The 27,648-nt window shown below is 45.9% G+C and overlaps 1 protein-coding gene across 6 annotated transcripts in view; it reads left to right on the forward strand.

The window, feature by feature from the left end:
• The window catches only part of DNM1L (dynamin 1 like), a 747,198-nt gene that overhangs the window by 358,757 nt on the left and 360,793 nt on the right, over positions 1-27,648 (forward strand). For all 6 annotated transcript variants that reach the window (XR_013606882.1, XM_078673807.1, XM_078673806.1 and 3 more), the window contains 2 exons: positions 19,065-19,227; positions 23,005-23,125. Coding sequence is in view for 5 of the 6 variants with exons in the window: in XM_078673806.1 (XP_078529932.1) it covers positions 19,065-19,227; positions 23,005-23,125 (284 nt within the window). In the remaining variant the exon portion in view is untranslated. The remainder of the gene's footprint in view (positions 1-19,064; positions 19,228-23,004; positions 23,126-27,648) is intronic.

Below are 27,648 nucleotides of genomic sequence, written 5' to 3' on the forward strand. Positions count from 1 at the left end.
AGATGCATCATTAGATGACTCCGACACTGGTTTCAGGCAGATGGATCCAGACACTGTGTAAGGAAAGTATTTTCTGGCTGTTCACAATTTTTTTTAGTATTATCAATATTGTTGGAACTGCTATTTAATGGACAGCATTTGTTCGGCAAGCGTGTCGCTGAGGCCTTGCAGGCCATTAAGTCCTACACTGAAAGAGCCAGATCTCTTGGAGTACTACAGAGAAGGTAGTCATAGTCATGTTACAGAAGACCATTATATAGTTATAGATCATTTCAACTAAGTGAATTGTCGTCCTTATAGACAAGGGAACTATTCATATTCAATCCAGTTCACCACTCAGTATGGGAGACTCAAAATAGAAGGTAGACATCAAGGTAAACAAAGAGGGCGAACATCCAACAAGGGTCAAAAAAGAAGCTGGCATACCTGATTTTAAGTGGCCCTCGCTTTATCACTGTCTATGCCAGTGTGTAGAAAGACACTGGCACATAGAAAAAGATTACATCAGACTTCTGTGTATTGGATATAGTACAGCATCTTCATTCAGTATAGTTCACTTCGATGCCACCAACATTGCCTTCAAGCAAAGAGCAGAACCATTATTTGGAGGCCTTATGTCCTGAAACAAGCAAGATATTGCGCAAAGTGGCAAAGAGCTAGTACTGCATCATGAGAGAAACCAAGAATGCCTAGATCGAAGTGCAATGAACAAACCTTTAAAGAAAAAATGTTCAAAGCATTGAAAATACCTTCGCTTTATGGTAGATGGTCAACATCACTGTAAATATTTTTTTAATACCACCCTCTGGTGGCCAATTATCTACGTCGCCAATGTGTTGAGAGGATTCCTTAACAACAACTGTCTTGTCAAGGCTTCATTGCATCAGACTTTGAAGACCCTTCTGAAACAGTTGGGTTTCAAACTCAGGATCAAAAAGGCAATCCTACTGCCTGAACAGCAGCTCTTGCTCTTAGGCGCAGCATCGACACAGATCGACTAAAAGCATACCTATTACAAGAAAGAGGGGAAGCGTGAAACACTTAATTCAAGAAAAAGTGCACAGGATTGGGTCACAGTTGGGAAGTTTAACGTCTTTTTGTTGTATACTGTCATCTTGTATTCGCCTTGAACCACAATTTCAGTTCGGTTTGAGGCCCTTTTAAAAAGTTCTGGACATAAGTGGCTAGTCACTGGGATGATTACATGCATATAACCAAAGAAAGGAAGTAAGCCTTGGTTTGGTGAAAGATCAAAGAAATATCTATGCAGGATAGGACCTTTACTAAGTCAGAACACAATTTTATGTGCCAACAGATGATTAAATAAAGGCTATGGTCCCTTCAGGAGCAAGGGCTACACATAAACTTGCTGGAGTTGAGAGGCGGCAATCTTGCAATAAAGGAGTTCCTGCTTCTGATAACAAACCATGATGTCAAGATAAGGACAGAAAACATGAAAACTCTACATTTGGAAGCAGGTATGATTTAAGACTCAGACAGTTGTCAAAAGATGCTCAGCAGCTGTGGCACTGGGTTCTACCTCAACATTAATCTAACGGCGAAACGCATTCTGTGCTGGCATTGTAAAAGAAGCAGATGCCATGAGCAGAAAGTACTTAGGCTGCCACATCTGGTTACTAGACTCCAAACAACTAGACCCCAGTTTCCAAAGTTGAGGCAAACCACTGATCGATCTTTTTGCCACGCTGGAGAATGCCAAATGGCAAAACTACACAGGTAGGTGGTGGTATCCCAGCTCCCATGGGCGAAGAGTTTTCGATTCCCTTGTCAGGGAAAATTTCTGGCACATTTTCCCTTGATACTGCTCATCCCAAGCATACAATGGAATATGAAAACAGAACTGTATGCTGTAATATTATCCACTCCAGTCCTAGATAACTGTAGTTACTGGTGAGTACTTTTTATTTTATTTTCTGCTCTGGTGGCTCAGCAGATCTAGCTTGTGGGCATCCTCCACCTTCTTCAGAAGGACGTAATTTGTCTACAACTGAGGCAAGATGTGCAGACGGTGAGAAGAGGGTGAGGTTTATCATGGGACAGTTATTCACTCCTCCTACAATTGCTCTCCTTAATAAACTAGATATATATAATCTCAAGCTCAGGTAGGAACCAGCTACCAACACAAGCAGGATCGACAAGTTGTGATCCACTCGCCTCCCTCAAACTAGTTAGAACCAATATTGGATGACGATCAATCCTGTCATAAACTGTAGGATTATATTTATTAGTGAGTTCTGGATCCAATTTCACCATAAAGATGCACACACACAAGAAATCCATGCTATGTATTTTTTAATAGGCTTTATTAAATATAAAAGTCTTTGTCTTGTGCGGGTTATAGGAATGAGTGTTCTTCCTGAAATAAAAATAAGGGTGAAACAAGTACATAGAAAAAATGGTGACATATTAGTTGGTGATCATTAGGCCAAATCCTTGATGGAACCAATCTGTATCAGAATGCCTTTTTTTATAACCCATATTTTTATTAGTACCAAAAGTAACACACAAATACGTTTCCTATATGGTCTTATTACTCACATACCTTTAATTCATAGCTTTTCAAGCTTCCTCAGTCTGCAGCAATCATGCATGCATTCTTTCTTTGTCTTGTTATGCTGTGCTTGACAAATTAATGGATGGCACCAGTTCATGTTCTTCAAGCAGATTCTTTACAGCTCTGATGCTCTCTCTGAACCCTGATGATTCTCTGTTGAGATACCTATGTACGTATATGATTTCTCAGCATCATTATGAGAGAGAAGCACCATAGTAAATGCGAATATGAATTTTTCCCACACATTTATCAAAGTATTATACTTTAAAAAAGACTTTGTTGAATACATAACTTATAAGCCATTGATGCAGCATTAACCTATATGAAAGCATCACACTATGTAACAAACATAAGCAATGATATAAAGAGAGAACCATGCATTTATTATGAATAAGTGAATAAAATGATGGGCTCAAAAGCAGACAAATGCAAAGCACATGACAGGCTGAATAAGAAAATGTTGATTTGTTCTGCTACTAGACCTTTACCAAGCACCTTATTGATTCATCACTTCAAGTTGCAACCTATTTGCTGGTCAGTCGGCCCACATAGATAACTGACAAGATGGCTTAGTTAGTTGACTATGTGCTGCTAACAGCTGGTTTGATGTGCAAGTCATGAGTTTTAAATACAGATAAGGCCAACTCAACCTTCCATCCTTCCAAAGTTGGTCAAGTATCATTTTCTTGGGATACAGTCTTACCTGTTATTTACAGTGGTTCAAGCTAGTAAAACTGTAGTATTGAGTGCTCTATATGTTATATATTTTTTTATTATAACCAGCGTAGTCCTTTTCTGCCATTACCGTGGTCATTAAATACAGTACCATTACACCTTGATCCCCCCCCCCTCCGAACACCCAACCAAAAATCCAGACCGGTTGCAATCTCAGGAACGTGCTCTCCTTTCAAATGCAAGAGCCATATGAGTTGATGGTGTCCTAAGAAGCAGAGTTTCCTAATTGCCATTATGTCCCCAAGACACATTAGTAGGCTTTGTGCGCCATGCACTTCCAGACTATACACTGGTTTTTTTTATCAGAAGGGGGTATAACTGGATGCACCCATCCTTTGGTGCAAGGGTGTTTTCCTACTTTCACCCAAATTTTTCTCCCAGTCTGTTTTCAGACTGCCAGCTCTCTTCCAAAAACAAACAGGGGCCCACTGAAGAGGATGTAGGGCAGATTAGCAGGGGAGGAAATTAAGACCACATAGGAGAAAATAATCTGCCCTATATATTTCAATTTGTGGGCTCGTCTAGAGTCCCCAGTTTTATCAAGAGTGCACGGTTTTGAGCTCACTGGACCACGGTCAAAACATTTAAATTCTCACCACAGTTTGAATACAAATATATAGTTTATTTTAATTTTTTTCAATTTTTAACATATATAGCTGGTATCAAACACATATAAAACCATTTTATTTAGTATATATATACAATTCATTCATGAGATCAAAAATAGACAATTTAACATATACATCCCTTAACGCACCCTCTCTTCATTCATCCAACTTCACAACCATAAGGAACATTCAAACCAATCACTCAGTGCACATAATACACAAGCCTCAACACCCATCGCACAAAAAATATACTCTGAGGTAGTTCTAAAGAGATAGTTAATAGAACAGATGGTCAACAACGCCGATGCACGTTTCGGTGCCCAGCCCTTTCTGCGGCGGCACCTTCGTCAGGGCATGTATGCAGGGAGGAGCAAGAAAAGGGAGCATAAAACAACTCAATAAACGTGGTCAATAATTCTCCACGGCATGGGGATGCATGACCTGAATCCACAGCGAGATGTACTCGGATATTTTCCTTATAGCAATTGACTGAGGGGATCATATGCTTTCCACGGTGGTCATTAGACTAAGGTTTCCTCGTTGTTATTCAAACACGAACAGGACACCAAATTCCGCCTCTTTTTCTACAGGAGCGGTTTCTGAAAGTTTCATCAGTGTTGCTCGGTATTTAACAGCCAGCCGGCATCTTCCTCAAGGGTAGTTTTCGCAGTGCTCCGTGGCAGATATTCTCGGGATAGTCCAACACAGTGACGGCGGCGGTTCTGGCGTTCCTGCGAACCATCTGTTCTATTAACTATCTCTTTAGAACTACCTCAGAGTATATTTTTTGTGCGATGGGTGTTGAGGCTTGTGTATTATGTGCACTGAGTGATTGGTTTGAATGTTCCTTATGGTTGTGAAGTTGGATGAATGAAGAGAGGGTGCGTTAAGGGATGTATATGTTAAATTGTCTATTTTTGATCTCATGAATGAATTGTATATATATATACTAAATAAAATGGTTTTATATGTGTTTGATACCAGCTATATATGTTAAAAAATGAAAAAAATGAAAATAAAACTATATATTTGTATTCAAACTGTGGTGAGAATTTAAATGTTTTGACCGTGGTCCAGTGAGCTCAAAACCGTGCACTCTTGATAAAACTGGGGACTCTAGACGAGCCCACAAATTGAAATATATAGGGCAGATTATTTTCTCCTATGTGGTGCCAGCTCTCTTCCACCTATGGAACTATACAATCATTTTATCTCACACTATCAGATTTAATAAAACCGAACAAATGGCATGCTGTCATGTGATCTGCTCTTTGTAATGTATTTGGTCTCTGACATCGACAGAGAGTAATCAGTACCTCTAGTTGCCAGCAGGGAAAATGTCTCTGTTGAATGGCCTACCAGATTTCATTCCACCAGATGATGGGTGGCATACTTTGTGTTCTCCATGCGTCTTCCTGTTGTGAAAATGTACCGACCAATTGGGTTAACTAGGTGAATCTACATTTATTTTGCAGGCACTATGCAGGCCACTATTTGGTCACTACTTCTTCAGACACCTTTTTATTAAGACTCCTTCATTCGCTGGTGTTGCTGTTCCTACATACTTTATTTTATTTTACTCTTGCGGCGAAGTTTACTCACATGATAGATGTATGATACAGTTACCGATTTTTGGTCACATTATCTCCTAGGCTGTAATGTCTCCTATTCTAACACTGGCCATCTGTCAAAACTATCGCACTGAGATGCTAATTTTCTGTAGAGAGAACACATGCAAGGCCATTTCTGTAGTAGGGGATCTCTGTGTATAGTCATAATCTAGTGAATAGTCCCGCCCATGTGCGTGGACCCCGGAGCAATCAAAAATAATCTCTTAAAGTGTCGAAAAAATGCAGACCTGCACAGACACTTAAGAGAGAATTAAAGACAGATAATGCAGCCTATAAAAGGCTACACTGTCCAGTACTTCAACTAGAAATTCCACCCAAAAAATCCACAACTCAGCAAAGCCTGTACAGATTTTCCTTGCTTCAGCAGCAAAAACCCTCTGGAATGATAGAGAGGAGGATCTGGACAGACAAGCCCCATAGGCTGCCATTATGTGGCTCAGAACAGGATACTGTGCCTTTAAGAGAACTTTCCAGAACTTCACAGTATCCCAGAATGCACTGCAGGTCCCTTTTACTTTCAGTTCTTTTTTCCGGCTCATGCAAGCAGGACCCTCTAGCATTGAGCTCTCCCTTTTCAAGGGTTTATTGGTGATTTTTCACTAATTATTTCGTTTTGAGTGCTTCTAAGTACTTTAGTGCTGTTCTTCTTGGGTTTTGCTCCTTTTTTATGTCAAATATGCCTGCATTATTTGACAAATGCCCGGAGTGTTCCAGGAAGAAGGCCAAATCGGATTCACATGAGGTGTGTATCCTCTGCCTTCCCTCTTCCCATGTTCCTGAGGAGTGTGAGATTTGTCAGGGCTTCTCTGGAAGGACCCAGAAGGAAAGAAAGAAGATCAGGCTTCAGGGACTCGAGGAAAGAAGGCTGAAGGCACAAGGTGGGTCTGGAGGGGCTCCTTCTACCCATGCTGAGGCCTCTGGGGGGCTCCCCAGGGGCAGGAAGACCAGCAAACGTGCCCACTCTCCATCTGGGTCGATTGCAGAGACCACGACATCGGGAGGAATGACTGTGGTCTGTTCCCCGTCCCCCCAGGGCTCTGGGGCGAAGCGCCGTCGGCGCTCGACGTCGAGAGATGTGCACAGACCGCCGTCGACGTCTCCAGTGAAGATTTCGTCGTCATCCTCGTCGGTCTCGACGTCGAGTGTTCGACGTCGAAGGGCCCGGCGTCGGCGCTCGCCGTCGAAGCGACACCGCCGTTCGCCGTCGGCGAAGAGGAGGAGAACATCGTCGTCGAGGGGATCCTCGTCATCGAGGAGTAGTCCGACGTCGAGACGGAAGAGATCGCCGTCGAGTAAGAGATCGCCGTCGAGGCCGCCGTCGAGGCGGTCGACGCCGAGGCGGAAAAGGTCGCCGTCGAGGCGCAAGAGGTCGCCGTCGAGGAACAAGAGGTCGTCGTCGAGACGCGAGAGATCGACGTCGAGGCGTACTAAATCGACGTCGAGGCATGGACGACGGGCGACGTAGAGACGCTCGACGTCGAGGTGCCGACGCTCACCGTCTGGTCACCGTTCTTTGACGTCGAAGAAGCGGGAGAAGAGGCCTGACGCCATGGGAGGCTCTCCGACGCCACAGGCTGGTGGTGGATCACCGGGATCGGTGTATTCCGAGGTGTATACGCCTTCGCAGGTTACGCCTCCTCCGCCCTTGCCGAGGGGTCCCCCTCCGAGGGTTCCTACCCCTCCGCCTTTACCTCCGCTTCCGCAAACCGAGAAGCCTCCTCCGGTTCCTCCAAGGTCGTTTTCGTTGCCCAGGTTTCCGACACCTCCCAAGGGGACTCCTAAGCCGCAGGCCCCGGCCAAACCTCAGACGCCTACGCCGGTGGCTCCGGCAGATCGCCCGAGGCCTAGGAAGTCAAGATCGCGCTCCGGACGGAGAGGTAGATCTAAGAGTCGGCGCAGATCCTCCACTGGGTCTAGGCGCCGCCATAGGAGGCGAGGGTCCAGGTCACGCACTGACTCCTCCAGGACTCGATCCTATTCGCCGACCTTGTCGGATTTCCCGGGGACAAGGGTGTCTCCGGTGGACAACATCAGCACGTTCCAGGAGGTTCTCCTGAGGGGGGCTACGAAATTGGGCATCACGGTGACGGCTCCTACACCTACGACGTCCGTGATATTCGAGACACTGCACAAGAAGCATCTGTCTCGCCCTCTGCTGCCATTGGTACCAGGACTGGTCGAACCTGCGGAGGAGCTGTTTCTTACGCCTGCGGTGGTGAAGGCCGCTCCCTCCCGACTTCTGAAGAAGTATAGAGCACCGGATTCGGACCCAGCCTTCCTAAGGATGGACCCAGTGCCCGACTCAGTTATAGTGACGGCGGCCAGGAAGTTACACTCTACCTCCCCGTCCTCCACCGTGCCGCCTGATAAGGAAAGCCGATGGATTGATTCGGCTGGGCGGAAGGCTTGTGGAACCTCTTCCACGTCCATGAAAGCCGCCAGCGACTCTGCTTTGCTGGGGCGGTACAGCCGTGCCCTGTAGGACTCCCTGGAACAGTTCACGGACCTTCTGCCACGTGACAAGAAGGAGGACTTCCTCGAAATACTTAAGGAAGGGATGCTGGTTTCAAACCAGGTTATCAGCGCGGCGGCGGATATTTCACTGTTGGCAGCCCATGGTTACTGTCACGGGATCAACCAGCGTCGCCATGCTTGGCTCAGGCTCACGTCACTCAAGCCGGAGGCCCAGCAGCGGGGGTGGCCAATCTGCCCTTTTCCGGAGAAACTCTGTTCAGAAAACATGCCGATGATGAGATGGCCCGCATGAAGGCGGAGACCCTGACGGCTGTGGGCTTGGAAAAGCCCGAAGAAAAGAAGTCCTACCGCCCGTTCCAGAGACGGTTCGGTGCCCAGGGGAAAGGACGAGGCCAGTCTTCGGGACAGCAGCAGCAACAACAGCAGCAGTTCCGGAGACCCTTCCAAAAGCGCCAGAACGGTAGAGGTGGACAACAGTCCTCTACAGCTAACAAAGGCCCAGCCGGGTCTCGACCCTGAGCGGTTACTTCCCCTTCATCCGTTACCCGCTCCGGTGGGGGGAAGCGTTCAATTTTTTCTGGCAGAGTGGAGAAAAATTACTCAGGACAAGTGGGTGCTGAATATTGTTTGCAATGGATACAGTCTTCGGTTCATCAGCCCTCCTCCATCGATTCCTCCGGTCAGCTCGCAGCATCAACTGCGCGAGCTCCAGGCGGAGAGCATATCCTGTTAAGGAAAAGGGCGATAGAAGACGTACCTCTGTCTCAAACAGGAAGAGGTCTGTACTCCTGGTTCTTTCTGGTCCGCAAGAAGGACAAGAACGAGTTCAGGCCCATTCTGGACTTGCGACAGGCGAACAAATGGATTCGCAGAGAGAAGTTTCGCATGCTGTCGTTGCATCAGATTTATCCTCAGTTGCAACAGGGAGACTGGCTATGTGCAATAGACCTACATGATGCGTACTTCCATGTGCCCATTGCACACAAACACAGGAAGTTTGAAGTCGGCACCAATCACTATCAGTACACAGTACTTCCGTTCGGGCTGAAGTCTGCGCCCAGGACTTTCTCGAAGTGCATGACAGTGGTAGCGGCACACCTGAGGAAGAACAAGGTGTTTGTCTACCCGTACCTGGACGATTGGTTGATCAAGGCCTCCTCTTTCTCGGAAGCTCAAGCGCACTTCCAGAAGACGTGCGTTCTCTTGAACAAGCTGGGGTTGCACAACAACATGTCCAAGTCTGTCCCGACTCCGGTCCAGTGCATTCAGTACTTGGGGGCCACCATCGATACGAGGTCAGCAAGCGTATCTCCTTCGGAGGAGCGACGATTATCGCTTCGTCGGAAGGCTCAGGCTCTTCTGGCCACTCCTTCTACAACAGTGAGGACGGTGTCTTCTCTACTGGGATCGATGGCCTCTTGCATCTTCCTGACGCCACATGCGCGGCTGCACATGAGACCGCTGCAGGAGTGCTTGGAGGATCAGTGGGACCAGAGGAGAGGATCTTGGGACTACAAGATACGACTGTCTCTGCATGCTCTTCAGTCTCTGAAGTGGTGGTGTTCAGCGGAGAATCTCCTCAGAGGGGTTCCCTTCCACAAGGACATTCCCACTCAGACTATCGTGACGGATGCGTCTCTCCAGGGCTGGGGAGCGCACTCCGGAGACTTACAGATTCAAGGGACGTGGTCCCCGACGGAGTCCACGTACCACATCAATTTCCTGGAACTCAGGGCTGTTCACTTGGCACTGAAGGCCTTTCATCCGTCCTTCCAGACCAACTCTCTGCTTGTACAGACGGACAATACGACCACGATGTATTACCTCAACAAGCAGGGGGGCTCGAGATCACGCACCCTGTTGCAGGAGGCGCAGGCGATCTGGCACTGGCTTCTGGCCCGAGGACTGATGATAACGGCCACCCATCTGCCAGGTGTGCAGAATGTTCAGGCAGACACACTGAGCAGACTGATTCAGGAAAACCACGAATGGGTCATAAACGACGAAGTACTAGGAGAAGTCTTCGCAAGGTGGGGAACTCCAGACATAGATCTGTTCGCCACCGCAGAAAACAGCAAATGCCGAGACTTCGCCTTCAGGTACTACCAGCCGGGGACGCTGGGGAATGCGTTATGGATCAACTGGTCGAACAGCTTTCTGTACGCTTTTCCACCCATTCCCCTGATTCCGACGGTTCTCATCAAGCTGTCACAGTCCAGGGCGCGGATGATACTGATTGCCCCGGAATGGCCCAGGCAGTGGTGGTTCACTGACCTGCTTCACCGGTCTCTCCTTCCTCACATGAATTTGCCGTGCAGGCCGGACCTTCTCACGAAGTTCGGGGGGCTGATGTTGCACCCCAACCTCTCGTCTTTGAGTTTGGCGGCATGGCTCCTGAGATAGTGCAATATGGCCATCTTAATCTCCCAGAAGATTGCATGGACATACTGAAGGAGGCTAAGCGACCTTCCACTAGGACTTCTTATGCTTACAAGTGGAAGAGGTTTTGTATCTGGTGCAACTCCAAGAACTATGACCCAACGACGTGTAAGGAAGATGTCATCCTTCCATACCTTCTACATCTGGCGCATTCTGGCCTTAATGTTCATTCCATTAAGGTCCATCTGGCTGCTTTGACTGCCTACAGGAAATGCCCTTCACAGACTTCCTTTTTCCAGATTCCTGTGATCAAAGACTTTTTGGAAGGCTTGAAGAAAGTGTTTCCTCCTGTCAGGCTTCCTTCGCCTTCATGGGAACTGAATGTGGTGCTGTCCAGGTTGATGAAGGAGCCTTTTGAACCTATTCATAAGGCTTTGTTGCAGCACCTGTCCTGGAAGGCGCGTTCCTCGTGGCCATTACATCGGCCCGCAGGGTGAGTGAAATTCAGGCGTTGTGTTGCCAAGAACCTTATACTGTATTTCATGCTGCTAAGGTTGTTATGCGTACTCACCCTAAGTTTCCCAAGGTTATTTCTGATTTTCATGTCAACCAGACTATAACTTTGCCTATGTTTTTTCAGAATCCTTCATCTCCAGCGGAACGGTCTTTACATTCCCTGGATGTGCGGAGGGTGTTGAAATTTTATCTGGATAAAACCAAAGATATTCGTAGGTCGGACCAATTGTTTATCAATTATGGATCAGTCAGGACAGGTCTTGCTACCTCTAAGCAGTCCATCTCGAGGTGGATTGTGTCCTGCATACAATTGTGTTACCAAAAAGCTAATAAGACCTTAGGGGGTAAACCTAAGGCTAATTCCACCAGGGGCAAAGCTGCCACGACTGCTTTGCTCCGTAATGATCCAATTGCAGAAATCTGTAAGGCGGCCACTTGTAAGTCGGTTCATTCCTTTGCTAAGCATTACTGCCTGGACACTGATGCCAGAGCAGACGCTCAGGTTGGACAGGCTTCGCTGCGAAATCTGTTCGCACAAAGTGGTGTTATTTCTCGTTTCTCCACCGCCTCTTTGGTGTGGGGTGGGCTTGCCATTCTATTCACTAGATTATGACTATACACAGAGATCCCCTACTACAGAAGGAGTAGTTTGTGTCCTGTAACTCCAGTTCTGTAGTAGGGGTATCTCTGTTATAGTCATAAGCGCCCGCCCTCCTCCCCGGTGGAGAGAGGTATTCATGTAAGGAATGCTACAGGTCTGGCGTGATACGCCTTCAAAAAGAACTGAAGCTAAAAGGGACCTGCGGTGCATTCTGGGATACTGTGAAGTTCTGGAAAGTTCTCTTAAAGGCGCAGTATCCTGTTCTGAGCCACATAATGGCAGCCTATGGGGCTTGTCTGTTCAGATCCTCCTCTCTATCATTCCAGAGGGTTTTTGCTGCTGAAGCAAGGAAAATCTGTACAGGCTTTGCTGTTTTGTGGATTTTTTTGGTGGAATTTCTAGTTGAAGTACTGGACAGTGTAGCCTTTTATAGGCTGCATTATCTGTCTTTAATTCTCTCTTAAGTGTCTGTGGAGGTCTGCATTTTTTCGACACTTTCAGAGATTATTTTTGATTGCTCCGGGGTCCACGCACATGGGCGGGACTATTCACTAGATTATGACTATAAAAGAGATACCCCTACTACAGAACTGGAGTTACAGGTCAGAAACTACTCCATCTATGACTTGATTCATGCACAAGATCTATCTCACAAAGCTTCGTATTGAACAGCTTTAAGAACATTTCTGGCCCAGAAACTAGGTTAAAGTAATCACAAGATTATGACCTACAGAACAATAGCCTCATTCTGAGAGCACTAGTATCCCTTCCAGTAACTCCAGGGAACGGAGCGAGCAGGGATTACGAATGGGAGCCTGGGATGACCCTCATAAAGAATAACTAGAGGAATCAATGACACTGGGTATTATTCCACTTGAAATTTCCCCGGAGTTTCAGCCAGAGATTCTGGCTGCATTTAAATCTTGATGGATCCGCAGTGTTTCTGCGTATCTCGTAATTCCGATGGTGCCAGTAACTAAAGGCATCTGCTCCTTTGGAATTAAGAAGGACTGCGTAATCATGGCCTCAGTGTTAATAGTCACTGTACTGGTAACTTTATTGAGTTGACTGAAAACAATAAATTTTACACCATCATATGTTCCCTTTCAATAAAAACACTTATTCCCATAAGTTAAGTAATTTTTTTACTGGATTGGTGAAGGCCAGAAAATCATCCAAGTAAAGTGTGCTGCTATAGTGGATACATTTTGTATCCAGTAATGCTACTTGATCTGTACTTACTCCAGTATTGGAACTTTCATAGATTCACATGCCTGAATCATTCCCCGTTGTCGAGACGGGAGTCTCCGGTATATAAAAAAGCAGTGCTTAGTAGTAGAGCAAACTGAAAAGCGCTCTAGGCCCATTTCCCTTTTGCAACCCATAGCCTTTGTTATGTAAAAAAGGCCCAAACTTTTCCCTGAACCAATCAGAGCTCCACACCCTCTAGAACCCTCCTGAGAGAACCTTCTGCCCCTCAGATTTTTCTACCGCACGTTGTGCTAGGGAGTCTCCTTTGAGCTCTGCTCAAACTCTTAACTTTTACAGTATTTTGACTTAGATTTGAGGTTTTTCATCTACCATGTCTGAGAAGGAGAAGAAAGGATTATTTAGAGCTTGTTCCACCTGCTCTAAGAAGAGGCTTTATACAGATGACCCTCACAAGGACTGCATCTACTGCCTCTATCCAGACCATAAGGCAGCAGATTGTAAGGTATGTCGTACCTTTTCGAATAAAACCTTGAGAGATTGTGAGGGAAGGCTGCTGATCTGGCTTCAGAAGGTTAAAGCCAGGAAGGAGATCCTCTCAAGTGAGAGTGAAGAGGAATCTGTGGCGTCTAAGATCTCAGAAGAGAAGTAGATCTCCTCAGACACATTCCTCAGGAGAAAGACCTGAGAAGGCCCCAAAAAAGACCACTCCAGGGTCTTCAGGGCGCAGTCCCTCAAAATCCCCTTCAGTTACAGCTAAGGGGAAGAAGGGTTCTGCTTGTGAGGTGAAACTAGTGAAATCCGCCTCAGATCCACCATAATCACCTCAGAAAATCAAGGTTACCATCAAACGGACTTCTTCTACGCCTTCTGAGGAGAAAGGTACTGTTTCAGCACCGCCGACGGGACTGTCGACGAAAAAGGGATAATCGACGACAACAAAAACACCTCCGTCGTCGACGAAGAAAGATGGTGTTAAAGCTGGTGAGAAAACAGCGTCGACGATTTCACCGGCAACGGCGATATCGTCGACGATTTTACCGTCGATGAGAGCGTCAACGACCGCGTCAACGGCGGCGTCGACGACGGCGGCTCCAACGACTGCAGCGTCGACGAGGACAGTGTTGACGACGGCAGTGTCGACGGCAGCGTCGACGAGGACAGCGTCGATGGTGACTAAAACGTCAACTGTGGCGTCGACGACGGCGATGGGAATCTCGTTGACGGGCTCGTCGATGAGGGGAAAAAACACCAGAAAAAAGGTTGGTGCCTTGGAAAAAACCTATAACACCAGAGGTTACATCTCCGAGCAAGGTCTCTCCATTGCTGCCATCTCACCTGCTGGAAGAGGAAGATTCGGAAGAGGAAGATGACGAGTATGGAATTGCGAGTAGCCCTTCGCAATTGCAGGTCAAGTACCAGGAGGAGGATTCTGAGGAAGAATATGGGGGTTATCAGGAACAACCCCAGGAACAGCACCGATATCGCCAACAGCAACGTGAGGAGATGACAAGTGTGCCATCCTCTTTGTTGCGGGACCTCCAGGGCATGTTAGAGGATTATAGGAGGAGATACCCAGCGACTCCAGTCGCTCAACAGGCCCCAGAGGTTATTCCACGTCCACAGTCGGTACCAGGGACACCGGTTCGTAGGAGAGAGATTTTGACTGAGCCTACTACTAGGTCTCCACCGCCGATGTCCCATCACGATACCTCGGATGACGATCATGAGGATGGGGAAATTGCGGACACAAGTGTAGAATGGCATGACTATATCACCCCCTCACCTTCAATTCCTACGCCGAGACCAGTAGATTCTCCACCGGAGGACATTGGTGGATTTCATAATTTGATGGAAAGAGCCACTAAGAGATTTGCACTGACCATGACAGAGGAGAAGATGGAATGTTTTGTATACGACTTCAAGGACTCTTATCGGAAATCTGTGCGATCACTGCCTATAGTGTCTCATATTTGGAAGGAAGGATTAAAGGTCATGGAGACGCCAGCTACGGTAACGCCGGTTCTGGCCAGGCTAGATAAAAAGTATAAGGCACCTATTGATGCTCCAGCTTGCCTTTTGGGTCATCCCAAACCGGATTCTTTTATTACTCAGGCGGCCCAACAGAAATCCAGGAACCCATCTGCTCCGATTGCAACACCTCCAGACAAAGAGGGCAGAAGGTTGGATAATGCGGGAAAAAGGTTTTCCTTAATGTCGGCTCTGCTAGTGAGAGCAGCTAATGCCCTCGCTATCTTGGGAAGGTACGACAGGCAGATGTGGTGTGACCTGTCTCCATACATTAACCAGGTGCCGGAATCAGAGAAGCAGGAGGCGAAGAAGATTCTCATGGAAGGAGAGAGGACTTCGGCCGAAGTCATAGACTGCGCTATGGATATAGCGACCACGGTGTTTAGATCCTTGGGAGGAGCGGCGGTCCGGCGCAGACAAGGATGGCTGCGAGCAACAGCGTTTAGGCCGGAGGTGCAAAACAAGATTTTAGACCTCCCTTTCAATGGAGAAGATTTATTTGGGAAGCATATTGATGATACTCTGCAGAGTATCAAGAAGGATACGGATACGGCAAAGGCTCTGGGGACACTGCAATACAGAAAAACCACTTTTCGTGGCTCCAGGGGTAGAGGCCAGTCCTCGTATAGAGGAGGATACCAACAGGGGAGATATTCTTCTTATCCGTCCTCATCGCAGCCTTACCGTCAACAGTACAGCCAGCTTCAATCAAGAGGATATACAAAATCAACTCCGAGAGGACAGGGTGGCCAGGGAAAGGACAACACCCGTCGACAATGACAACCTCCATCTTCCGGCTCTGTCAGATGCTCCCCTGGGTGGAAAGATTGCTCACTGTCTTCACAATTGGCGGAAAATAACAACGGACCAATGGGTTCTCAAAATAGTTCAATTCGGTCATACCCTAAAATTTCTTCAAACGCCCCCTTTGTACGCCACCGATACACCAGAGAGCCAACCATCTGCATCAACTCCGGCAGGAGATTCGGACAATGCTCCGAAAGGGAGCAATAGAACCGGTACCGAAAGCGCAGGAAAACAAGGGGTTTTACTCCCGTTTTTTTCTTGACAAGAAAAACAAGCTCCAGTGGCACCCCATTCTGGATCTCAGATCCTTAAAGACCTATCTCAAGAAACAATCTTTCAGGATGGTGTCTCTGCAGGACATCCTTCCGTTATTAAACCCAGGAGATCATATGACCGCATTGGACCTACAAGACGCGTATTTCCACGTGCCGATCCATCCTGCACACAGACAGTACCTTCGGTTCTTAGTAGCCGGAAGACATTACCAATTCAGGGTACTGCCATTCGGCTTGAAGTCAGCACCGAGAGTTTTCACGAAATGCCTGGCTCCAGTGGCAGCTGTGTTGAGGAAGCAAAAACATCAAATATTTCCTTACCTCGACGACTGGTTAGTCAAGGCACCATCAAAGGTACAGGCCAGAGCGTCAACACAGGCCTGCATAGACTTGTTCGCCAATCTAGGATTGACTCTCCACGAGGGAAAGTCAAACCTCCACCCAGCGAAAGTGATCACATTTCTGGGGGCAATATTGGACACGGAATGCAACAAAGCGATTCCCTCCGAAGAAAGGCAACTGAGGATTGTGTCCCTCTTCCAAGACTTTGTAAAAAGAAAGTCTCTTTCAGTCCGCGGGTACAAATCCTTGCTGGGCACGATGTCATCTTGTATTCCCCTGGTACCTTGCTGCAGGCTAAGGATGAGACCATGGCAAGAGCAGATCGATCTCCAATGGCGTCAAGCGGAGGGATCCTTCGACGATACAATATGGGTGACACCAGTGATGGTACAGGCAGCAAAGTGATGGACACAAAAAGGAAATGTGTTTCAAGGACTGACGTTTCTGGCAAGAGCGGCTCCTGTAGTGGTAACGACGGATGCGTCTTTAGAAGGTTGGGGAGCTTTCCTTCAGGACCTTAAAGTCAGCGGTCGTTGGAAGGTGCACGAGCAGCAATTACACATAAATCTGCTGGAGCTCAGAGCGATCCGCTTGGCATTACTGGCTTTTCTGCCAAGGATAAGAGGTTCGCCGGTGTTGGTAAGAACAGACAACACTACGGCATTGCATTATGTGAACAAGCAAGGGGGAACGAGATCTCTCCCTGTCTCAGGAAGCCCAGGAGATATGGGAAAGGGCTCTTCAATCGTCCTGCCACGAATGGGAGCTAGACCAGGGCATCCTGGACAGCGTCTTTCGAAGATGGGGAACACCGATAGTGGACCTCTTCACTACAAGGGAAAACAGAAAATGCCAGTACTTCGCAAGCTGGCTTCCCCAGAAGGGATCTTGGGGGATGCGTTTTCCATGGCATGGTCCGGCACCTTTGCCTACGGTTTTCCTCCAATTTCTCTTCTCCCCGCGTACTGGTGAAGATCAAGAAAGAGCCGTGCAGACTGATCCTAGTAGCCCCGTGGTGGCCCAGACAACACTGGTTCACGGAACTGCTGCTGCTGTCGGAGGACCGTCCAATTCGGTTGCGTCCAATTCCATCGCTTCTGACAATGTCCAAGGGGCAGGTGCTCCATCCGGACCCGAAATCCTTGCGATTAGCAGCCTTTCTCCTGAACACTGTGAGTTTAGCCATCTGAACATCTCACACGAATGTAGGGAGATCCTGTCCAAGGCCAGAGCGGAGAGTATCAACAAAACCTACAGGATGAAATGGAAGAGGTTTTGTCTGTGGTGTAAGAGGCATAACTTTCACCCTCTTACTGCTGCACCTCATCAAATTATACCTTACATTCTGCTATTGGCAAAGTCAGGATTAGCAAACGCTTCCATCAAGGTGCATTTGGCTGCGTTATCCCGCTGCAGGAGGTCATCGTCAGGCCCATCCTTATGGTCATCAAGGATTATCAAGCAATTTATGAAGGGGATATTCAGGGTCTTTCCTCTAGTAAAGCCTCCACCACCACTATGGAATCTGAATATTGTACTCTCTCAATTGATGAAACCACAGTTTGAACCGATACACAGAGCAGACCTGAAGTTCTTGTCCTGGAAGGTGGCTCTTCTCATTGCATTGACTTCAGCGAGAAGAGTAGGTGAACTACAAGCGCTCACGATTCAGGAGCCTTTCTTACAGTTTCAGGAGGATAGAATGATTCTCAGGACAAACCCGAAGTTCATTCCGAAGGTGCCAACTGATTTTCATTTGAACGAACTGTTGGTGTTGAAACGTTTCTTTCCTCATCCGTTAACAGCAGCAGAACGAGTATAGCACTCACTGGACGTTCAGAGATGTATGAAATTTTACTTGAAAGAAACTAAGGCGTTTCACAAGTCTTCTCAGTTATTCGTCGCTTTCAGCGCACCCAGGAAAGGTTTCCCGCTGTCAAAGAGGGGAATTGCCAGATGGATTTCCAGTGCTATTGTCTACTGTCATCAAGCTGCTGGAAAGCCTTTGAATGCACAAGTTCGTGCCCATTCCACGAGGGCGGTGGCCACATCTACTGCACTGTTTGGAGGAGTGCCAATCCAGGAGATCTGCAGAGCAGCGACCTGGGCATCTACGCACACCTTCACCAGGCACTACTGCTTGGAGGCAGCCGCAGAATCGGATGCGGCGGTGGGAGAGGCGGTACTGCGGAATATCATCCAGTAACGATGAGCCTTTTTTTTACATCCCTCCATCCGTAATTTCTCTTGTTTGCAAAGTCACATTTTCTATACGTATATACATTTATGAGGTTATGCTTCATTTTCAAATTGTATTGCATGATTATGAAATGTATCTGAGAAATGTGCTTAGTTTTTCACTGCTCGCTATTCTGATTCAGGCATGTGAATCTATGAAAGTTCCAATACTGGAGTAAGAAAACAAGTTACTTACCTGTAACTTTAGTTCTCCAGTATTGGAAGCTTTCATAGATTCACATCCACCCACCCTCCTCCCCTGAGAGGCTCACCTCGGATTTAGCACAAAGAGTGTGTTATATACACAAGTGCACGAAAAATCTGAGGGGCAGAAGGTTCTCTCAGAAGGGTTCTAGAGGGTGAGGAGCTCTGATTGGTTCAGAGGAAAGTTTGGGCCTTTTTTACATGACAAAGGCTATGGGTTGCAAAAGGGAAATGGGCCTAGGCCTCTTTTCAGTTTGCTTTACTACTAAGCACTGCTTTTTTATATACCGGAGACTCCCGTCTCGACGACGGGGAATGATTCAGGCATGTGAATCTATGAAAGCTTCCAATACTGGAGAACTAAAGTTACAGGTAAGTAACTTGATTTCTTATGGCTAATGTGTAATCGGGTGTTTCATATTGTTCCCCTATCCTTAGGTTCCTGTTGGTGACCAACCCAAGGACATTGAACTTCAAATCAGAGAGCTCATATTTCAGTTCATTAGTAATCCAAACTCTATCATTCTCGCTGTCACCGCTGCCAACACGGACATGGCCACATCTGAAGCACTTAAGATTGCTAGAGAGGTAGACCCAGATGGTGAGTAGCAATGAATGATGATTGACTGCAGGGTTCAGATCTTTGTTTTTTATCTCGGTAAACAGAAAATTCCTTGATAAACAATGTGTATCACAAACTGCAAATGGGTAGCTAGGTATTATACTAGTTACTTTCATTCGCTTTCCATCACTGTAAAAAGCTTTTTGTTTTTATCTTCTGAAGTCCAAGCTCCAGATTTGGCTTTACAATTGAAGGTTTTTTAAACGATTTTTCAAACTTGGGAAGTTTCTTATCATGTTTTGCAGACACACCTTTTTGACAAATTGATACCTGGGTGGGCGGTGCACTGTTTGCCTAAAAGAAGGGAAACTTTGAAGATTTAGAGAACCAGTTGCATCGCTCCAACATCCGAATCAAAGGTTTCCTACGTAACTCAGAGAAGAGTGACATTGAAGGCTATGTAATGCTTCTCTTTAGACAAATACTCAAGGACCTGGTGGAAAATGACATTATTCTGGACCGAACACACTGGTTTGGACCTCCAGATCCGGCTTCCCTATCGCCTCGTAAGACATTCCTACATTTGCTCACCATTATCAACAGAAAGAGATTTTCATGAGTATAGTGGGAAACTCCATCTTTATCACAATTGTGGGTGCAAAGTTATAGCCATATCGGAACTTATTCCCCATTACACTCCAGAATAGGTGGTTGCGGATGCCAGCCACCACGTTTCTACAGGTTAAAGTGATCAAATATAATTGAAGCCATCCCTTTCGTCTCATTTGCATGGAATAATGAAACACACTCAATCGACACCATGGATTAAGTCTACACCATATTGGGCCTGGAAGGATGCCCTACCAATTACCAAAGAAACTTGCGAAGCCCAGCGTAAACGATCTGGGAAATGGACCCAGACGCTCCAACAGGAAAACATTCCATAAGCCCTCAACAGATGAGAGCTGGAGCGAAAGACAACCACGAACCCGGACTCCAAGGCCAGGATTCCAAACCTGAGCCCAGTTTGACCATATGACCACCCTAAAGCGACATTATCATTTGGACCCTCCCCTGAAAGGAGACACTACTTTCACAACTAAAAACACACCCCTTAACCATGCCGTGATTGATATCTTTCCAAATAATTTATATACCCTAGTCTGGTTGGTCCTAAGGAATCACCCTTTACATAGGACAGGCATGATAGTAATGCGCATTCTAACAAACCCTTTCACATTTACATGTTTTGCTCCCTTTAGGGTGGGAGAGGAGGGGCAGTTCAAACAGTTGTTTCTCCCCCCACCCCCGTTTATTACAGTTTGCAAACTCCCAAGTAGTATTGGGTTTAATCAAGGGCTCATTTACTAAACCTCCACATCTTTTCCAGTGTGCAACCCTGTTACAGTGCACACCACATGCCAATACTCCATTATTAAAGTGCTGAGTCTGAATGTAAGGGAACTCAATGTGCCTGCCAAACGCTTGGCTATACTGTTAATGCTGTGTGACTGAATGCGACACGTTTTCTCCAAGAGACTCCCCTCTTTAAGAAGAAATGGAGGTGATCCTATTCATTCATCAGACAATATTTTTTTCTTGGGGACTCTTTAAAAAAAGCAGGAGTGACCATCGTGCTAGCTAATACATTTAAGGAGCAGGTGCTCCACAACATGGCTGAGATAGGATACTATTATCCCTACAACTATCTTTAAATGGCAGTACGCACACTATAGCTACCCTATATGAGCCTAATGAACACCAAGAAGAATTTATACTTAAAGCCCTTTCTCTGGTTGTATCCTGTCCAGACAGGGACATCCTAATCATGTAGGGGGGGATGGGGGGGCGGGATTCAATTACTTCCCTGACCCAGTATGTGACAGATCAGCTTAAAGAAGGGGCTGGACCGGGGCACTCATCTGAGTAACTGAGATGACTGTCCAATATGGGCCTGACAGCTCTCTGGCAATCTGTGAAAACCTCAACCAGAGATTACTAATTTTATTCTGCCTCCCACCAGGCATACACAAGGCTGGACTGCTATTTATCTACTCTCTAAATTCTGTCCACCATTACTCGAGCTGAGACTGCAGTCTCAGCCCTGTCAGTCCTCTTCCCCCATCCTGATTACTTTCAAAATTGCTTGGCTCCCATCTGGGAATCAGTATTGGAGGCTCAGCAATAATCTTCTACGACACAACTCCACCTAGACAGTGGCAAGAGAGATAATTCAATAGTACATGTCAGCTTTTGACACTGATATCACCCTAATTAACCCCCCTTTTATGGGAAACACTGAAAGGCAGTGCTCAGAAGTTCCTTAAGGTCCATATCTGCCTGACTTAAGACCTGGATGGAAAAAGTCTGAGATGGAGGGCTAGATGCGTGATCTAGCTGTGACCACAAGTGTAGCGGAGTGCATAAAGTTTTGCAACAGCTAACACTGACCAGAACACAGCTCAGAGTCCTGGATTTTGACCGAGGGGAATATTGCCATCTCCGCACTAAACAAAGATATTATGCAGAGGGAGCAGTAAAACTGGGCAATTATAGGCATCCAAGTTACGTGACAATACATAATTGCAGTTTTGCACAGATTACCCTCTGGGTGGAGGAGAGGCCCACGCGTAAAGAGATGTAGCACAGGCATTTGAATACTTTTGCGTAGATCTTTACTTGGCAGAGGAGACAAATTCAGAAGAGACAAACTTTTTAATTTTCCACTACCATTACCAAAACATTTTGAATTTCCCGCATATCCTCCTTGGAGTGCCGCCTCGCTTGCATCAGATACATATGTGGAGAAGGTAATTGCATGTATCTCTAAGCTTCAATTAGGCAAGGCTCTAGGGCTAGCTGAGTTTACTTCAGCCTACTATAGAACCCTATAACTCCTCTTGTCCCTCTGCTCACATGCCTCTAAAACTTCTTTGGGTAGTTCTAAACATACCGATACCATGTGCTAGGCGGTGATAATGATGATTCCCAAAGCCGGGAAAAGATCCCAAATTTGGATCAACATATAGTCCCATTTCTCTATTGAACATCGATGTCAAACGTTTTACGGGCATAATTGCTAGGTTCCTCAACACATATATGCAGGCCCTTTTAGATCCGGATAAGACTGGAATTATCCCAGAAAGAAGCTGTAGTGCCAACACAAAACGAATAGTACATATAATAGACCAGGCATCCTCCGCCCAAAATCCTGCACCCCTGTTATTGATCTTGTTAAATTATGCATGTTTTATTAGTAGTTGATTATGATTTAAAATGGTTTATTATACATCTATGCCTTTGGTAAGATTAAATATGTGTAGCTTTTTCAGTAAGATTTTAGTCGATATTGCGGATTACAGGATTTAATCTGTTCTATCTGTATGTTCGGTTTCTTTATTTTGCTTAGTTGTGCCCCACTTTCATCTTTGTGCTGAAAATATCTTGTGTATAATATATATATATATATATATATATATATATATATATATATATATATATATTATTATTATTATTTTTTTTCCCCCCACCGAATCGTTCACTCGTAAGTGCACTCTTAGCACGGCTGGTGCTGGACAGTGGGGATGAACGTTCCCCCAATGCAAATTATCCACCAAAAAAGAATTATTGTCCGCATTAAATGCGGACAATAATTCTTTTTTGGTGGATAATATATATATATATATATATATATATATATATATATATATATATATATATATTTATATATTGTGAAAAGGGTACATTTTCTTTTGACGTGGTCTGCTTTGTTATATTTTTGCCTGAGAGAGATTTTTTTTCCTGTTTCAATGCCAGGCCGCAGAACCCTAGCTGTCATCACTAAGCTCGACTTAATGGACGCCGGTACAGATGCTATGGATGTGCTTATGGGCAGAGTAATTCCAGTCAAACTTGGTATCATAGGAGTGGTGAACAGGTGAGCACAAAGCTGCTACTCTTTAGAGATAATTGGTATGTTCCAGAGAGACATAAATAAACATAGAACAGTCAAAATAATTTAACAAAAACACAAACTAAGCAAAACTATGTTGATAGCACTTGCTTTGAATACTCCTGCCATCTAGTTTTGGGCTCAGACTTTGTACTTTGTTTTTGTTTGAAGATGTCTTTTTGAGTTAAGAGGTAGCCTGTGACTCTTACTCTCACACACAAGCAACTGATTAGTCAAAATAATTTTTCAAGCAAAAACACTTTTTTATCTTTAGGGAGGGAAAGGGATTCCCTCCTTTTTTAAGAAGTTGGTATTCACCTCTGCAGCATCCACAGATGCGGGGATATCAAAAGATATTGGAGTAGACTCCTACTCACTTATCTTGACATGCTTCATCATCGGAAACTATCCACACTCTGGTAAGATGATACCACCAGGGCGGAGTCAACCATAGATTAAATGGGAGTTCTTAGATAAAGTCAAGGTGGATATGCAAGAATCCAGAAGAGTAGTTGATTAAAAACACCTCTAGGTATACCCAAAGGTGCTTCTCTATTTTTAGGGTACCTGGGGTATGAATAAAATCGTGGGTTCTATTGAACATAGTTGTTCAATTGTACCCTTTTTGGCAACATGTTTCAGCCCACCCTAAGTGCACGATCCGGTCTGGGGCCTTCATCAGGGCTGAATTCTGTGTATCCCTGCTCTCTCTCGTGCATGCACACTCGCGAGGCCTAATGCTCTCACCTGTCTTGATCTTTTTCCAGAGGATTTTCCTCTTCTTTTTTTTTTTATCCATGGGTCATGCGGTTATGCGGGTGGTGTCTTCTTGTAGTCACACTTTCTTACTTAACTCAGTACTTCAAACTCAGACACAGCCTGTGACTCTTTTCTTAGTTGGCAATACACATGGGCACCATCTCAATTATTAGATTTTTTTCCCCCGCCATCAGGTTTGGGCACTTGCCAACAAGGCTTCTGGACTCCACATGCTTTGATCCATCCCCCTGTGGCAAACCTTTCCTTCCCATGGTTGAGAAGGCCTACCTCTCCACCTCCATCCAGCCGCCTTACTACTCGTCAATACCTTTGAGACCGTAGAAGACTCAGTCCCTAACACACAGGACACCAACGCCCCTTTCCTTCCTTCTGTCGACTCTGGAGAATAAAGTGCTGTGGAGACTGATGGAATGTACACCCATCAAAAATGCTCTCAATGTGACGCAAAATATCCTTTGAGTATCCTGCGACTGGTGTGTAATGTGTGTCTCCAGATGACAAGGATACCAAGTGTAGCTTCTGGTTGGTCTTCCCCTGCAAGAAATCTCTCCGTCAGTGTAGAGACCAATGGTGAATATACAGAACCATGCAGTGTACAGACATCACATTTGATATTTTCAGGAAAGCGGATCTGCTCGGGTATTGATTAAGAAGAAATGCCTGTACACCAGCCTAGCCCAAAGGTTATTGCTTCTAGCACCTAAGAGAAGGGAGAGCAGGAGGAGAAAAGTCCCCTGCACCACCACCTGCCCTCAAACCAAGTTAACGGTTAGCGCTGAGGACCAGGAGAATGTCTAAATCCTGACCGCATAAGCCTCATAAAAGGACACATAAAAATGGAACACTTCCCCTCACTGGCCACAGATATTCAGTCGAGGATTCACAACTCTGCCTCTCTGTGCCTTCTCAGCCTTCAGATTGCCACCAGCACCAGGGTAAGGCATTGAAGCAGAAACAGGACACAGCCAAGAGCCTCAACTCCTGTGGGCCCTCCGGTGCAGAAAAGCCAAATCATGGCATCAACATGATATTCAGTCCGAAACCATTAAGCAGTTGGTACTAGAAACACTGGCTGGCTCTGATGACTCCCAGAAACCAATCATGGAGAGACTGCAGGAAGAAGTAGATGAAAGGCAAAAGTGCATTATCATCCACCTCCAGACTGGTAAGATCACTTCCAAAAATCTGAAGACTTCAGTCTCTAGCAAAGAAGAAGCTCACTTTTGAGAAGGAACCCTTGCCAGATATTGCTGCGGAGACTCCACCACAATTCAAGAGGTTCAGGGACACAACAACTATACCTCTTCTTACATAACTCTTCATCCTTCACACCTCCACTCGATCTGCCTTCACCCCCACTGTCCTCACTCCTTCACATTCTCAACCAAAGTCATCACAATCTTTCTTGTATATAAGCAGCACCAGCTCCTATACGCCCCCAACCTGATGACTACAAAGCACCATTCTGTCCTCCACCTGCAGAAGACCTGTGGGTAAATTACGACGTAGACCTTCGAGGGGATGAAGACCTAAATCCAGTTCCACTTGAGGGCATCTCCGCAGACAACACAGTCACATATCATTGGGTCACACAGAGAGCTACATCTTACTGCAAGGGGGACAAGCACACCATCCTTGTTTAAGACTTCCTTGGTCGAAACGCTTATTCTGAACGCCTTATGCAGTTTCTTCCGATGCTAAAGGGGATGATTACGTCTGCCACAGAAACCTTTAAAGCGCCTGTCAGTACTCCGGAGTTTACTCCAAGAGTGCAGAAAAAGTACAAACCATCTCCCTTGGATTCTACTTAAATCATGGGACATGCTCCTCCATAGTCTCTTGTCGTACACACTGCCTGTAAAAGGGCTGCTGCACAAGCCAGAGGATGCTTCCCGACTGTATAAGGAGAGCAAAATATTTGATGCTGCAGCGGTGGGGGCTGCTACACATTAGTTGATCGCTAACTCCATGGGTTTCCTTTCGCACTACAATAGAATGCTGCTAATACGACGCAAGCACTCATGGCTCCGTATCCCCAGTTTAAACCAGAGGTGCAAAAATCTCCTTAATCTCCCCTTTAAAGGTGACCACCTCTTTGGCCCACAAGTAGACCAAATGTTGGAAGAAATTAAAATATGCAGATAGCTAGGAGTTCTGGGGCCCTTAGGATGCCATCCATCACGGGTTCCTTTAATAGGCAGCAGCATAAAGGCACAGCAAAGACCACTTCTTCAGAACAGCCTCAGTCCTACCAAGGCCTGCGGGAATCTTAATATCAACAAGCAGGCAGGGAATACACACGTGGAATATTCTGGACAATAAGTCTAACGGGGAGGGTAGAAGCCCTTGCACTTAGGGAGCCCCCACCTCAAAAACATTAATTGCCATGCATCTCCCCCAAATCACATCACACCTCTGAAGGGTATATTGCAACTAATTTTTTCCTCACTGAGAAGAAATGACCTAAGATTGTTGAGTTTTAAGCATAATCCAACATGGATATTGCATTGAGCTCCTTTCAACCCCTCCAAACATTCCATCCCATCCACCCACTCTAAGCTCCAAACAGCATGCCTCCTCTACGAAGAGCTACATATGCTCCTGCTCAAGGGGGCCATAGAGTCAGCACCCTTAAAATATCAAGGAAGAGGGGTTTATTTCATGTAGTTTGTAGTCCCTACAAAGGGCATCTCCCTTAGACCAATACTCGACACATATTTCTATTTGAGCATTTCCATCTGTCAACCCTACATAAGTGTATACCCATGCTGCAGCAAGGCAATTTAATGGCTGCTCTAAATTAGAAAGACACCAATTTTCATATACTCGTCCATCCCGCTCTTATGCGATACCTTTGCTTGATGATAAATGGACAACACAACCAAGTCAAGGTGCTAACCTTCTGGGTTATCACTGTCCAAAGGGTGTTTACAAAATGCGCAGCATTAGTCGATGCCCACCCAAGAATGAGGGAAGGAAACACACATGTTTTTTCATATCTAGAAGGTACATCAAAACCGTGGGCTGGCAGCAGACAGACACTCCAGCTATCATCTCCCTCTGCCACAGTTTGGGATTTACAGTAAAAACCATCAAATCCCACCTTCAGCCCCTATAAATTCAACCCTTTCTAGAGTCAATTCTCAATACTATCACTGACAAGGCTTATCCCAGCTTTCAAAGAGTGCTAGCTATCCCTCATTTCCAGCCAAATCGTCTTCCAGTCAGAACAGTGATGTGCTTACTAGGGATTATAACCGCCTGCATCACCATAGTTCCCCATGGCAGACTACATATGTGCCATTGCAGGAATGCCTTTTGGAACAGTGGTCACAAGCGGAGGGTACACTACAGGTTCTAGAGTTGGTAAGGGCCAGCCAGTACTCCTCGCTGCTTTCAGTGGTGGAACACCAACCCCGAAGGCCTTCTTCCAAAATGTTCAGGGCAAGGTAATGTACATACAGACAACATGACTACCATGTACTAACTGTAGAAACAGGGCAATTCACCGCAGCATTCAGCTTTGGTACAAAAGATTTCGCGTTGGGTGATTCACCACTGTATGTACAGAATACTTACTGGGAGTGGACAACAACTTTGTTGACCTGCTCACCTGGACTTCTTAACAAGTCGACAATTGGGATCTTCACCCTCAAGTCCTACTTCCTTACTTCCTATGCTGGGGGTTTCCCCAGTAGACCTATACGCCACTCATGAAAACGCAAAAT

The sequence above is a fragment of the Lissotriton helveticus genome, chromosome 1_1 (genome assembly GCF_964261635.1).
Source record: "Lissotriton helveticus chromosome 1_1, aLisHel1.1, whole genome shotgun sequence".
NCBI classification, from domain to species: domain Eukaryota; kingdom Metazoa; phylum Chordata; class Amphibia; order Caudata; family Salamandridae; genus Lissotriton; species Lissotriton helveticus.